Consider the following 16,093-nt stretch of genomic DNA (forward strand, 5'->3'; position numbering starts at 1 on the left):
AATTCACTGCATGGAGCGCATTCCAGAAAAGAATGAAAAGTCAACAACTAAATGATCTAACATTACAGCTCAAAGCCCTAGAAAAGAAGAACAGAATAATAGCAAAAGTAGTAGAAGACAGAAAATAAATAAAATCAGAGCTGAAATCAATAAAATTGAAACACAGGAAACAATTCAAATAATTGACAAAACAAAAAGTTGCTTCTTTGAGAAAGTAAACAAAATAGACAAACCCTTAGCCACACTAACAAACAGAAGGAGAGAGAAGACTCAAATTACTAAAATTCGTGATGAAAAAGGAAATATCACGACAGACACAACTGAGACACAGAACATAATGAGAAACTAGTTTGAAAATCTGTATTCCAACAAAATAGAAACTACCGAAGACATTGACAAATTTCTAGAGACATATGCTCCTCCCAAACTGAACCAGGAAGACATACACAATTTAAACAGATCAATAACAAGCAATGAAGTAGAAGAAGCCATTAAAAATCTACCATCCAAGAAGAGCCAAGGACCAGAATGATTCTCAGCCGAGATCTACAAGATCTTCAAAGAAGAACTCACTCCAATACTTCTCAAAGTATTCCAGGAAATAGAAAAGGAGGGTACCCTACCAAACTCATTCTATGAAGCTAATATCCTCATACCCAAACCAGGAAAAGACAAATCAAGGAAAGAAAATTTTAGACCCATATCCTTGATGAATATAGATGCAAAGATCCTTAACAAACTATTGGCAAACCATATCCAAAAACATATTAAGAAAATTGTGCACCACGATCAAGTGGGGTTCATCCCTGGAATGCAAGGATGGTTTAACATCCGTAAATCAATAAACATAATTCATCATGTCAACAGACTTAAGGATAAGAATCATATGGTTATTTCAATTGAGGCAGAAAAAGCATTCAACAAAATACAACACCCCTTCATGCTCAAACACTAGAACTAATAAGGACAGTAGGAACATACCTGAATATTGTAAAGGCTATTTATGCTAAGCCCATGGCCAACATCATTCTTAATGGAGAAAAACTGAAATCATTCCCTTTAAAAACAGGAACAAGACAGGGATGTCCTCTTTCACCACTTCTATTCAACATTGTCCTCAAAACTACCCAGAGCAATTAGGCAGACTAAAGAAATTAAAGGGATACGAATAGGAAAAGAGGAACTTAAGCTGTCACTATTTGCTGATGACATGATTCTGTATTAAGAAGATCGAAAAACCTCCTCCAGAAAACTTCTAGACCTCATCAATGAATTCAGCAAAATAGCAGGCTATCAAATCAACATGCATAAATCTAAAGCATGTTTATACGCAAGCGACGAAACAGCTGAAAGGGAAATGAGAAAAACAACTCCATTTGCAATAGCCTCAAAAAAAAAAAAAAAAAAAAAAAAACTTGGGAATCAATCTAACCAAAGAGGTAAAAGATCTCTACAATGAAAACTACAAAACATTGAAGAAATAAATTGAGGAAGACCTCAGAAGATGGAAAGATCTCCCATATTCTTGGATAGGAAGAATTAATATTGTCAAAATGGCCATACTACCGAAAGTGCTACACAGATTCAATGCAATTCCAATTAAAATCCCAATGATGTACCTTACAGAAATAGAGCAAGCAATCATGAAATTCATCTGGAAGAATAAGAAACCCAGAATAGCTAAAGCAATCCTTAGCAGGAAGAATGAAACAGGGGGTATTGCAATACCAGGATTTCAACTATACTACAAAGCAATAGTAACAAAAATGGCATCGTATTGGCACCAAAATAGATAGGTAGATCAATGGTACAGGATAGAGGACACGAACACAAACCCAAATAAATACAATTTTCTCATACTACACAAAGGTGCCAAAAATATGCAATGGAGAAAAGACAGCCTGTTCAACAAATGGTGCTGGGAAAACTGGAAATCCATATGCAACAGAATGAAACTAAACCCCTATCTCTCACCCTGAACAAAAATCAACTCACAATGGATCAAGGACCTTGAAATCAGACCAGAGACACTGCATCTTATAGAAGAAAAAGTAGGTCCAAACCTTCAACTCGTTGGCTTAGGATCAGACTTCCTTAACAGGACTCCCATAGCACAAGAAATAAAAGCAAGAATCAATAACTGGGATAGATTCAAACTAAATAGTTTTCTCTCAGCAAAGGAAACTATCAGCAATGCGAAGAGAGAGCCTACAGAGTGGGAGAATATCTTTGCCAATCATACTTCAGATAGAGCACTAATTTCCAGAATATATAAAGAACTCAAAAAACTTTACACCAAGAATACAAATAACCCAATCAACAAATGGGTTAAGGAAATGAACAGACACTTCACAGAAGAAGATGTACAAGCAATCAACAGATATATGAAAAAATGTTCACCATCTTTAGTAATAAGTGAAATGCAAATCAAAACTTCCCTAAGATTCCATCTCACCGCAATTAGAATAGTGATTATCAAGAACACAAGCAACAATAGGTGTTGGAGAGGATGTGGGGAAAAAGGTACACTCATACATTGTTGGTGGGACTGCAAATTAGTGCAGCCACTCTGGGAAGCAGTGTGGAGATTCCTTAGAAAATGTGGAATGGACCTACCATTTGACCCAGCTATCCCACTCCTCGGCCTATACCCAAAGGACTTAAAATCAGCACACTACAGAGATACAGCCACATCAATGTTCATAGCGGCTCTATTCACAATAGCCAGACTATGGAACCAACCTAGATGCCCTTCAATTGATGAATGGATAAAGAAACTGTGATATATATATATATACATATACACACACCCACACACACAATATATAACTGTGGTGTATATATATATATATATACACACACAATGGAATATTACTATACACACAATGGAATATTACTCAGCTACAAAGAATAATAAAATTATGGCATTTGCAGGCAAATGGATGAAATTGGAGAATATCATGTTAAGTGAGATAAGCCAATCTCAAAAATCCAAAAGGCAAATGATCTCACATCAGCAGATGATGACACATAATGGGGGGTGGGAGGGGAGCAAGAATGAAGGAAGGAGGGACTGTATAGAGGGAAAAGAGGGGTCGGGGGAGAAAACAATAACAGAATGAGTCGAACATCATTACCCTATGTAAATGTATGATTACGCAAATGGTATGCTGTTACTCCATATACAAACAGAAACAACATGCATCCCATTTATTCACAATAAAAATAAATTTTAAAAAATAAAAAATTAAAAAAATTAAACATCACTTCATGGCAAAACCAAAAGTCCTAATAAAATATGTCATTATACCCAAACTAGGAATTTATATCATTCAAAATAACAATATGTAAGTAAAATAAACAGAAATTTCTCTTTGGATTCTAATCATAATCAACACCTGGGTTGTAAGAGCAAAATAATTTCGTTTTGCAAATGTTTTTATATTACGTTTTTAGCCAAGTAGACTATGAAAACAGTAAACTTTAGAAAAAAGGAAAATCCCAGGAAGAAACTGTTTACAACAAAGACAATGGAGAAAGAACAACTTATACCATCACTTAAATTTCTGACGAATTGGGTAGCAAGTAAAAAAATAGAGAAATAAACACAGTATATGAAATCCTGTCATGAAGAGTGAAAAGACAATAAAATGAAGGCTGAAAATGTAAAATAAAAGCTAAAGTTCCACTCGTGTCATCATAAACATCTAGTCTTAAGTATCACAGAAATTACAGTCATAGAGCAGTGGATTTTGTGATCCCATATAAATTCTATTTAACAATTACTTATTTTTGGCTGCCTCTTAAGCTACTATTCTACTTATAAGTATATTTAGTATATAAAATACATTTTCTCCTAATATGCCAAATTTAGTTTACTTAATGCATACTAAGAAATAAATTCTATCACTAAATATATTACTATATAATAAAATTTTCTTAAGCAGAACTTGAGTATTACTTCTAATACCTTGTGTTCTAAATAATATCAAAATTGTCTGTTTAGAGATGTCATTAAAGACCAACCTCATCAGTCTACTGTTCAAAAACTACAACAGAAAACTCATGCTCAGAATTCTCTTTGGGTGATATATTAAAATATTTATGCATGGATTTCTATTCTTAGGTTAGTATAATCATATGACAATATATTTCTAGGCCTGCATTAACAAGTATAAAAGATCTGGTATATTAAGTGGTAGATATCCACAGATGCAGGTTCTATTTTCCTTTTTAAAGACCAAAGCCCTTACCTATTCAATTAATCACCAGAAAAGATTAAAAAGAAAATGTGTTTTCTAATATATATTAGAACTTGAAATTCTGAATTTATTCCTACAGAATTTGAATTCAAACTAATAGGCGCACACAGTTTTCAAAACTCTTTTATTTTTTTAAATTTATTTTTATTGTAAACAAATGGGATACATATTGTTTGTACATGGAGTAACAACATACTATTTGCATATTCATAAATTTACATAGAAAATGATGTTTGATTCATTCCATTATCTTTTTCCTTCCCCCCCACCCCTCCCACCTCTCTTTTCCCTCTATACAGGCCCTCCTTCCTCCATTCTTGTCCCACTCCCACCCCCAATTAAGTGTCATCATCCGCTTATCAGTGAGATCATTCCTCTTTTGGATTTTTGAGATTGGCTTATCTCACTTAACATGATATTCTCCAATTTCATCCATTTGCCTGCAAATGCCATAATTTTATTATTCTTTATAGCTGAGTAATATTCCATTGTGTGTGTATATATATATATATACATATATACCAGTTATATATGTATATATATATATATATAACACAGTTATATATTGTGTGTGTGTGTGTGTATGTGTGTATATATATATATATATATCACAGTTTCTTTATCCATTCATCAATTGAAGGGCATCTAGGTTGGTTCCATAGTCTGGCTATTGTGAATAGAGCCGCTATGAACATTGATGTGGCTGTATCTCTGTAGTGTGCTGATTTTAAGTCCTTTGGGTATAGGCCAAGGAGTGGGATAGCTGGGTCAAATGGTAGGTCCGTTCCACATTTTCTAAGGAATCTCCACACTGCTTCCCAGAGTGGCTGCACTAATTTGCAGTCCCACCAGCAATGTATGAGTGTACCTTTTTCCCCACATCCTCTCCAACACCTATTGTTGCTTGTGTTCTTGATAATCACCATTCTAATTGCGGTGAGATGGAATCTTAGGGAAGTTTTGATTTGCATTTCTCTTATTACTAAAGATGGTGAACATTTTTTCATATATCTGTTGATTGCTTGCACATCATCTTCTGTGAAGTGTCCATTTCCTTAACCCATTTGTTGATTGGGTTATTTGTATTCTTGGTGTAGAGTTTTTTGAGTTCTTTATATATTCTGGAAATTAGTGCTCTATCTGAAGTATGATTGGCAAAGATATTCTCCCACTCTGTAGGCTCTCTCTTCGCATTGCTGATAGTTTCCTTTGCTGAGAGAAAACTATTTAGTTTGAATCTATCCCAGTTATTGATTCTTGCTTTTATTTCTTGTGCTATGGGAGTCCTGTTAAGGAAGTCTGATCCTAAGCCAACGAGTTGAAGGTTTGGACCTACTTTTTCTTCTATAAGATGCAGTGTCTCTGGTCTGATTTCAAGGTCCTTGATCCATTGTGAGTTGATTTTTGTTCAGGGTGAGAGATAGGGGTTTAGTTTCATTCTGTTGCATATGGATTTCCAGTTTTCCCAGCACCATTTGTTGAACAGGCTGTCTTTTCTCCATTGCATATTTTTGGCACCTTTGTGTAGTATGAGAAAATTGTATTTATTTGGGTTTGTGTCCGTGTCCTCTATGCTGTACCTTTGATCTACCTGTCTATTTTGTTGCCAATACCATGCTGTTTTTGTTACTATTGCTTTGTAGTATAGTTGAAGTTCTGGTATTGCGATATCCCGTTTCATTCTTCCTGCTAAGGATTGCTTTAGCTATTCTGGATTTTCAAAACTCTTAGAAACAAACAGACCTCTTCAGTAACCTACCAACCTACTACTCTTTTCTTCTTCTACTCATATGTATTTATATTTTTGCTATAACAAAGACATAATTGGTTTTATTTTTTTAATTTAAACAATCCTGTTTTTATAATAATTTTGTCTAACTTATGTAAAACTATGAATTTTTTTTTTTTTTTTCAGAGAACACCTTTAAGCATTCAGGAATCTTAATTCTCTCATATTGAGGTTACTTTCCTACTTCTTGCTATTAGAAATAACAATGCTAGCATTTTTTTTTTTTTAATCTGTGTTACTTAAGGTAAATTTTGAAAAATAAGACTGTTAAAGATTTTTCCTTTATTCTTAGAAAAACTTTGGAAGTATGGAGTTGCTTCATCAATCTTAATTTATAGAAACATCTTATTGTATCTTTTTTATAATAATTAGCAAACATTGAATAAAAAATATTTTTTTTAAAATTCCAAAGCACTCTTAATATTCATTTAAAGAAGTAAAAAGAGAAGAGAATGAATTTGTTAAACTGATTATGAGGTTAGTTATAATCTAATGATGTAATGATTGTCTCTTAGGGTCCATTGCTTTTTAAGAAAACAAAAAACACACTATCTGGCCCTTCCCCAGGTCAGACACATGTTCCCCTAGCAACTCCTTTAGGTGCTATGAATCTTAAGACTTCCACAGCTGCAATTTTATTTAAACTTGGATGAGAAAAGGGGAAGAGGGAGAACATTAAAGATGACAGCCATCTGCTTGCCTTTCACAATGAGGTGAGAAATGAAGATGCAGAATTAAAGTTTTTAAAAGAGGTTAAGCTCGAAGAAATTTTGAAAGCAGTGTACTAAAGAAACAGGTGGGTAAAAAATACTTATAGAAGGGTAGTTTGCATTTTGGGGATGCGAGTTTCATCTCATTCATATAAGAGATTTACAAAAGATTTTATTTATGTAACTTCTATTCTTTCATTCATATCATGTTTAATTACCACAATTCACCTTCCTACAAGGGTGTTTATTAGAAGCCTATGAGGAATTAGCACCCAAACTCGAAAAGAAGCAGAATCTTATCCAAAGATCTGATTTCTTCTTTTTTCCTCTGTTGGTGGTGCTAGGGACTGAACCCACAACCTCATGTATGCTAAGCAGGTGCTTTACCCTGAACTACACCCTCAGCATCCCAGGAATCTGATTTTAAAGAAGGATCTTTCCCTATCTATAGTTTCTGTAAAATAAAATATAAATATCATTCTGTAAAAGACCTGTTAAATCAATATGATGAGACAGAATGGCTGATACAACAGTATAACAACGTTTTAGTCTCAGAATCTTCCAAGTCTATTGACTATGGCATTCTAAGATTTTATATATATATATATATATATATAAAACACATAAAGAAATAAACATATATTTTAAATATAATATATGTAAAATATTTATATATTGAAAATAAGAGCTATTAACACATTAAGACAAAACACTTTTAAACAGAAAACATCTAAAAGTTAAATGTGGAACCACTGGATCAAAAACTTTTGAATAATTCTTTGTTAATTTGTTTAATTTTTAAAATTAGTCAAGTATTTAAAGAAAAAAACTGAGATTAAAATTCCTCTTGAATTTATTTGGTTTACGGGAAAATACTATCAAGTTAATACTAAAGTTTATTAGTAGTAAATCTAGTAAAGGTTTCTCTACCAACAAGCTTGTGCCTACACTCAAACTCAAGACCTGGTTTTAGTAAGTCATTTATCTTTACAATTAATTTTGAAAGTTTTGGTTCACTTACTTTTTCTTTAAGTGATTTTCAGATAGTTTGAATAGCTCTGAAATACTTTTTCAGATCAAATGAGATGCTTGACATTAAGAACAATATAGAAACTGAAGAGCATATATAAGGAAAGAAAGGTACTTGAGAGTTTTTGCCTTCTTTTCATAAACCCAGTGACTATTTAAAGTAATTATCTTGAACCTTCAGCTTACTTCACTTTGGGACTTTGTATTAGAAAATATAAGGACATGAACGTCGGTAAGAGACTCTAGGCATTCTCTATCCTAAAAGAACCATGGATATTAGAGGATGTTAATAATCAGTACTGTGAGGATCACTAAACAGCACTATTATATCAGCTTGAGTTCATCAGCAATTTTATAAAAATGACATGGCCAAGTCATTGAAGTGACAAAATTCCTATTTCCAAAAGAAGGTAGATTTTACAGAAATTAATCATGTAGCCTATATAAGTTAACAAATACCAGTTCAGCATAGTCACAAAATCTAGACTCAAAGTTAAATGGTAAACATCTTAACTCTCGAAATTTCGTATGGCCTCTTTATCACAGAGACTTAATCATTATGAAACTATTTCCTCTTGTAAGTATCGGTAAAGTTTCTAGCATAGAAGTGGTACAGTAGAATCCATAGTCACAGTGCCATATTAAGTGAGTTTTTTAAAACACTCAGGCTCAATAAGACCACAGATTTGGAAGGGAAAAGAAAGTTTAAAATGTAAAGAGACATAAAGAGAAGCTTTTCTCCACTATGCAAATGGTCAATCAGTCAATCACTTATTTCTCAACCTGGTGATGACATGGAGGAACTAATATCAGGGACTAATGAGGACAGATGGAATGGTATTGCTAGTCACAAGATAACGTAGGTGGTTTCAACCACATCAGTGGGAAACAGCATCACAAGAAAGTAGAAGCTGCATTTAAAAAAAAAAAAAAATGAACACAATTGCTGAAAGGAAATTGTTCTATAAACCAATGAACTTCAAATTACAGATTTAATAATACAACTAGAGATTACATGCCTGTAATCTCAGCAACTTGGGAGGCTGAGGCAGGAGGATTACAAATTCAAGCCAGCCTCAGCAACTTAGCAAGTCCCTGTCTTGACATAAAAAATAAAGATAACTGAGGATACGACTCAGTGGTAAAGTGCCCCTGGGTTCAATCCCAGGTAACATGAATAAATAAATAAATGTGTTTTTCTTGAAGTTTTTTTAAATCTTGGTTAAATAAAGCACTGTACCATGAAATCTTCAAAGCACAAAGCTTTTAAAGAATTTTAGTCCATCATTTACTTCTTAAAAAGATTTTGGGGTTGGAGTTGTGGCTCAGTCGTATAGTTCTTGCCTTGTATGTGTGAGGCCCTGGGTTCGATACTCAGCAACATATAAATAAATAAAATAAAAGATGTATTGACAACAGAAAAATATTTAAAAAAAAGGTTTCATTAAATATATCCATTATTCTTTAATATTTTATTTTGAAAGAGTCACAGGAAATTGTAAAGAAACATAAAGAAGTTCCAAGCTACCTTCCTCCGGTGTCCAATGTTACCCACATACACAACTCTAGCACTACCAACAACCCTACATCAACATAGTTCACGGCAACTACATATGCACTAGTGTGTGTGCACTCATATCTACGAAATTTTATCACACATGTAGGCTTGTATCATAAACAACACTATGAATAAGACCCTCAACTGCAAAATCATAAGACTTCCCATGTTACTCTTTTATAACTATTAATCTTTTCTAAACAGTTAACAAATACAGGTTAATCCACTGTCCTACTTTAGCTATTATATCAAAGGTAGATACTTAGCTACTGAGGAGTAGAAAATAACCAACTATGAGGTTTCATTTTTTTAAGTCCTACATGAATGCAAGGTTAAAAAAAGCACGTACATGACAGCAGGGAGTTCATGGAAGGCAGCTTAGAAGTTGTGGTGTTTGACTGCCAACAAGAAGGGAATAGGGCCATATTTTCAGTAGAGGTTGAGGTAACACCTGGTGTAGTCACCCCAGATCAGGTAGTACAATGCAGTCTAAATTTCTCAACAGTTGCCTAAAATGATGAATTAACTAAGAGAACAAAAAGGAGTCAGGAAGGTGATATTTTAGAAATCTTAAAGGGGAAGCAATAAACTACTTTCATTTCATAGACCTGTTATGCAGTATATTTAAAACATGAGTATGTTAAGTTAAATACATCATTTAAGAGTAAACTGGATTGCTTAAGCTTGAAAGTCTATAATGTACTCCATTTACTCTTTACTAAAATAAATAGTTGGCATTATAGAAAAAAAGATTTGAAAAATCAGAATATATTTGTGGACATTTTACTAAAAATATATAAATAATACCATTAATACAAGAAGCTTTAACCCAAAATGCAGAGACTAACAAGAGTAAAAAAATTAGCAAATATTCCTTAAATCATTAGGCACATTAATAATGCACTGTGAAAAATAAACTACACTAGTTCATGCACATTGCAATTCTCCCAAATCCAATACTTACATTCAAACTTTAGGACCCAACAACCATTGAGAATTCCAAGCATACACTTCAGAGTACTCTGAACTTCGTCACCAGGAACAATGACATGAGTTACTAAAACACAAAAATAGTAGTAAGAAAAACAGAGATATAAACCAAAATAATTAACTATCCTGTTTTTAAAATTAAAAAAAAAAAATAGAAGTTAGTATATTTTATTAACGTACACCTGAAATTTTCTTCAAAGGTCACAATTTTTATATTTCAGTAAAGAACTTTTTGTATCATTCTCTAACCAGATCATCAACATGAAAAATTAGATCATAAACCAATAGTAAACTTGAAGTCACATTAGCAAATGCAAATTTTTCGGTTATTTTCAAATTATAACTAAGGAATTATTGTACTACATAGTACTATAATATCACTAGAAAACTCAAAAATTTGTTCTTGGGACATACTGTCCTAAAATATGTATAAGGTTTTCAACTTCACACTCTCTAACTACATTAAGCCTATGTAGTTTATTACTATAAAAATATTTTAGATTTTTACAAGACACAAAGTACATAGCTCAATGGTTAAAGCATATCTAAATTAACCAAGGTAATTTTCAAAACTGATTACCTATTTAAAAAATTTTTTTCTGCCAAAAATAAAGTCAAAATCCTCACCTGTACTGTCAAACTCAGCACATTTTTTAGCCTTAAGAACTGCTGCAAGTTCACTGAGCATTTTCTGTTGTTCTGAAGAAAGCCCACTGCCTATAAGCACAAGCGGTCCATCTCTGCGTTGCCCAGTGTTCACCTGTTAGCAAAAAAAGAAATGCCATAGCAGTAAAATTTAAAGACGAGAGAAATTCAACAGGCTGTAACCTAGAAGACTGAATTTGTTACTTAGCTTACTCTATTTAATAATTCTCAATAACATCTAACAAACCTACACTCTCAACCCTGGTGTTCAACACATTTGAGTAACTACTTTTCTCTTATTTTCCTCCCAAGAAAACATAAATTGGGCTAGCTCTCTTTACCCAGGACATCTTTCTTCCTTGATACCAAACTGGATCTCCACAGGGTTTAAAACTTCAGTCTGTCATTAGTAAACTCAAAGTATCAATTAAAATATCAATTCCCTTTCCCTCCTCCAGTTATTCAGTAGTGTTAAACTCAACTTGTTCAATTTAGTTGAAACCGAGATTATCTGTAAAGTTAAAAAACACTGAAGCTTCTGGAACAACAATGGCCTCAAAGACCAATGTTCATCAAAGCTAAGGAAAAATGAAAATAGAAAAGAGAATTCAAGTTAGGAGATTGGATCCACAACAGTGAGAAGTTCATGTCATTCATGAGAGAGGAAGCAGTATTCTGACTAACAAAGATTTATACTTTTACTTAGAGCTTAGGAGACAAAAAGAGACAAAAATAAAGAAAAGGCGCCAATGTATATCATTGAAGATTAGAAATGGAAGATTCAAAGAATCAATGACATTGGCTAAAGAACAGCTAATAGAAATTTAATAAATGAAATTAGAATGAATTTCCAAAAGATACCTGATGAAACAGAAGTAATAATCCAGTCATAAAGAAAAGATAAATCAGTACTGCTGTATTAAAGGATAAAATGCCAAATGCAATACTGTCCTTTTCAAACATGCAACATGGGCCCTCTGTGTATGTATACTGGGCATCTGGGCTTTCCAAAGCTCTGAAGGGCATGAGGGAAACAGTGAAGGTCCAAGCCCACAGAGCTGGGAGAAAGTCAGTATTTACTTCATGCAGCAGCATAGTGCTAATTCATATTACATCTAAATTGCTGGCTACATCTATAAATAGGCTGATTTCAATAATTCATTCACTCAATATATTAAATGAGATTCTACTATGTATTAAGCAAGCATATGTCATTTTTTTTCAAGATTTCCATAAAACTTTTTTTTTTTTTTTTAAATAACAGGCTTCAGTACTTAGAAGTTCAATGATCATACTTATTCATTGAAAGTTCCAATAGCAAAGGTTTTACTGGGCATGGTACATATCCCACACCACTTTACAATCATATTTCTGTACGTATCTTTCCTAATCACTAAATTATAAAATGATATAAACATGACTAAACACTGTAAACACCCTATAACATGAAAGTGTTCAGTATACTCTATAATTGTTAAATTACTATGATATTAAAAAAGTTATATCAAAAAATCTTGAGAATCAAATAAGTGCCACAAAACTAGCTCTAAATAGAACACATTACTTTTCAACTTACGTAACTCCACTTCAGCTAAATTAGTTCGCTGCACAAAACACAAAAGTGGAAAGATATATCTAAATATAGCATGTGATACTATTTGTACTAAGGAAACTACCAAAGTGGGTCAAGCATTTTTCTATCATAGTTTTTAAAATTTCCATAAAAAATGGAAACCAGCGCTAATTTCTCATAGTGAAGGGATGCTATAATAAAATATAAAGCAAACAGCTGCCAAAGCCACATGTTTGACTTAGGGTGGGACTTAGTATGGGGGCTGGGGATTCTATTTGAATAAGAATAGGTCTCAGACCACGAGGCTCAAAAGAGGTTCAAGAAATAACCCAAGGGCTCAATACCCTGATTTTATAGAGATAGACGTTTTGTTCAGTGGCATTAAACCAACTCTTGCTTAAATAATTCAGTGTGGTACTTTTCTTAATTATTATTCTTAATGAGTTTATAAAAGTGGGATTAAAACTCTGGAAAGAATAAAAAGGATAAGCCTGATGCTCAAAAGGGATCATGGGCAGAGAAGTCCCCAAAGAACATGGCCAGTGGTTTTGTAGGTCTTTAAGATCAGAGATTGCTTCTCGAATTCAAAGCAATGCCTTCAAATAGTCATAAACTTTAAGTTAAAACAAAAATACTGAATGAGAAGTGGAAGAATTAAAACCCCATATACTTATCACCCCTTCCATTCATATGCTATTCCCTGAAGTGGCTTCTCGGAATCAACTCAACACTGATTTAAAGGATTCCAGACCCAGCCACCACTGTGCTCGTTTCAGCGGCAGGCATGCATCCTACAAGGCACTCCAGTACTCCTTCACACAGTTAATAAATACTTATTAAGCCCTTAATATTTGTCAGAAACTGTTTTCAATGCCAGAGCTACTACAGTAAATAAGACAGTCCCTGCCCTCAGGGTTTATATTCTAGTTGGGGGGGGGGGGGACAATAAAGTAAAAACATCTGATACCAGATGATCAATGGTATGAAAATACAGAGGGGGATGGGTGAGCAGAGTTGGGAGGTGCTACTTCACAGACAGGCACAGAGTCAGACTGGAAGGGTATGAGAAAATAGGCCACGTGAACATCTGGCTCCCCACATCTGCTCCTGACACAGAAAACATCTAGTGTTAAGGACCTGAAAGAAAACACAGCTGGTGGACTCAAGACTTTGCAAGGCAGCCCAAGTGGCTTAAAAAGGTGAGGAAGGTGAGGAGACAATGGCTGGGGGCAGCAGGCCTCAGAGCTCACGTCTTAAGGGTGGTACATAAAGAAGTTACGATTTCAACTTACACTTGTCATCAGGCACGGCTCTTCCTTAGCCCTGTTATCAACCACTAAGACAGTAAATACGGATAAAGGCCATATCCATGTGACAATACAGGTTTCTCACATTTAATAATAAAAATCCTTATTTCCTTAAGGCATTGCAGTCCTCAGACTTCAAGAACACCATAAAGATATGTGTTTTTTTGACACACTGAATATGGTCTTTATCCAGCTTTTACGTAAGAGGAATACTGACAAATGACAACTTAGATATGCTGTGTTCTGCCAGGAGAGTTCAAGTACAAATGAATAAAATAAGTACCAATTTTATTAAGTAAGGTGGAATTGAAGGAGAACTGACCTAAGACTTAAGAAATTTGAGTTCTAACTGGTCCATTAAGAAATATTTTTTTTAATGTCTGGTTAATAACCCTGGGCAAAGCACAATCTCTTTAGGTCTCAGTTTTCTCATTTGTAAAAGGAAGAAATCAAACTACTGACTTCTAGGTTCTCTTCTAGTGCATTTCCAAAACTATAATTTGGAGCCCATTTATAAGGCTGCAGTCAAAAGCAGAAGATAAAGAGCTTTCAAGGTATAAAGGCAACTAGCCCATGATGAAACCTATGATCACATCAAATTTTAACTACCTGGCCACCTCTGTAACTTCAACAAGGCATCAATCAGTACTCCACTGCCCTTCCTAGACAAGAAGTCTCCTGGGATGGTGTGTCCTTCAGTTTATCCCTTCCCCCATCTGAACAGTTACCAAGATAGAGTAAGTCCACCATCTATGTCTCTCTCTCAAACCCCTCTTCTTCTCTCCATCCCCACATCATTACCACCACCTACAATTCCAGGCCTCACCATTTCACACCTGAACTCTACCACAACAGTCGGTCAGCCTCAGTCTCTTCCCTCTCACAGATGGGTCCTCCAGACCACCCTATTCCAGTTAAACACACAGAAAGTTCCCCAATAAGTCCAAAGTCCCTATCAGGAAAGTCAAGGCCTTTCACAGGCTGATCCCAACACAGTTCTTTACCCCAAATTCCACTTTAAAAGACCTTAGTTTCTCTCACACTAAACTCTACAGTGCCTTGAATTTCTTTATGTCTCCTTTTCTTGGAGAAGTTACACTGTTTTCCTCACTATGGTAAGACCAAGAAAAATAAATGACGTTGGTTATCCAGACAGAACCCATTCCTCACTTCTTCCAGACTACCAGAAGCCCAATTCTGTTCATGTATGGACCCTTCAAGATCTAACCTCATTTGCAAGCCCAGGGTATGTCAAAACCAATTTAGTACCAATTCTGACAAATAAGACACTGGGGAAATTAGCAACAAGGTCCCTGGGAAAGGTTTTAGTGCCTCTTTTACAGTTGGCCACTATCACATTGAAATTGTGGCAATGATCCTATTACCACTAAAAAGACACAGCTTACAAATAGAGGATGGCAAAATAAATATAAAGAATTTGGGTCCTTGATGCAGTCCTTAACTGCTGTGTTAAACAAGGCAGAGCTATCCTACACTGGGATTATCTTTAAGATAATAAACCATCTTTAAACAATTGGATGAACCTTTTCTATCATTTGCATCCAACAGCATTCTAACAGCCTGCTAAAACTTACCTTGAAAGACTTAAGACACCTCATCGCCTTCTCTGTGAAGTTCTTCCTGAGCCTTCCAAGTTTGCTTTTACCTTCTGATTCTACTATACAGTTTTAGTGCTTGTATTATACATTTATTACAATGGGTAGTAAAGCTTTTGCATCTGTATTCCCCACTTAGTTGTGAGTTCCTAAGAAAAAGGTGTTCTTTCTACTTTATCTCTTGTATCTTTGTCACTTGTACCTCTCTCTCCTTAGTTCTAGAATCATATATCCAACAACCTACTCCATTTGATATAGAATTGGCATACGCTGATCCCTTCCCCATGGCAACAAAGAGCACCACCATAATTATTACAGTATTTACACATTCACTATCTCTTTTCTATCTCTCACTAGCAGGTTAAGTTCTCTGACCTTATCTATTCAGTCTGTCTCTTTTCTACCTCTCACTAGCAGGTAAGTTCTTTGAAGTAAGGGTTCTACCAGTCATATTCATTGTTTTATGAATGCTGCCTAAAGTATGGAGAAGGTTCAATAAATATTTCTTGGTAGTCTTACTCTTATTGTCTCTGAATCCACTGTAGCTAATACTAAGGAAGTGCTTAATAATTGTTTGGTGAATGAAAGCAATTTGCTAACTGGAAATTTTTCCA

At 34.4% G+C, this 16,093-nt stretch overlaps 1 protein-coding gene across 4 annotated transcripts in view; it reads right to left on the reverse strand.

The window, feature by feature from the left end:
* Positions 1 to 16,093, reverse strand: part of BARD1 (BRCA1 associated RING domain 1) — an 88,950-nt gene that overhangs the window by 20,165 nt on the left and 52,692 nt on the right. For 3 of the 4 annotated variants that reach the window (XR_013762670.1, XM_079132509.1, XM_079132511.1), the window contains 2 exons: positions 10,966 to 11,098; positions 10,313 to 10,405 (listed from right to left, as the gene is read on the reverse strand). Coding sequence is in view for 3 of the 4 variants with exons in the window: in XM_079132509.1 (XP_078988635.1) it covers positions 10,313 to 10,405; positions 10,966 to 11,098 (226 nt within the window). In the remaining variant the exon portion in view is untranslated. Of the gene's footprint in view, positions 1 to 7,517; positions 9,875 to 10,312; positions 10,406 to 10,965; positions 11,099 to 16,093 lie in introns of those variants that run through there. The other variant, XM_079132510.1, reaches the window with a different exon arrangement.

This window comes from Sciurus vulgaris (assembly GCF_902686455.1).
Source record: "Sciurus vulgaris genome assembly, chromosome: 3".
NCBI classification, from domain to species: Eukaryota; Metazoa; Chordata; class Mammalia; order Rodentia; family Sciuridae; genus Sciurus; species Sciurus vulgaris.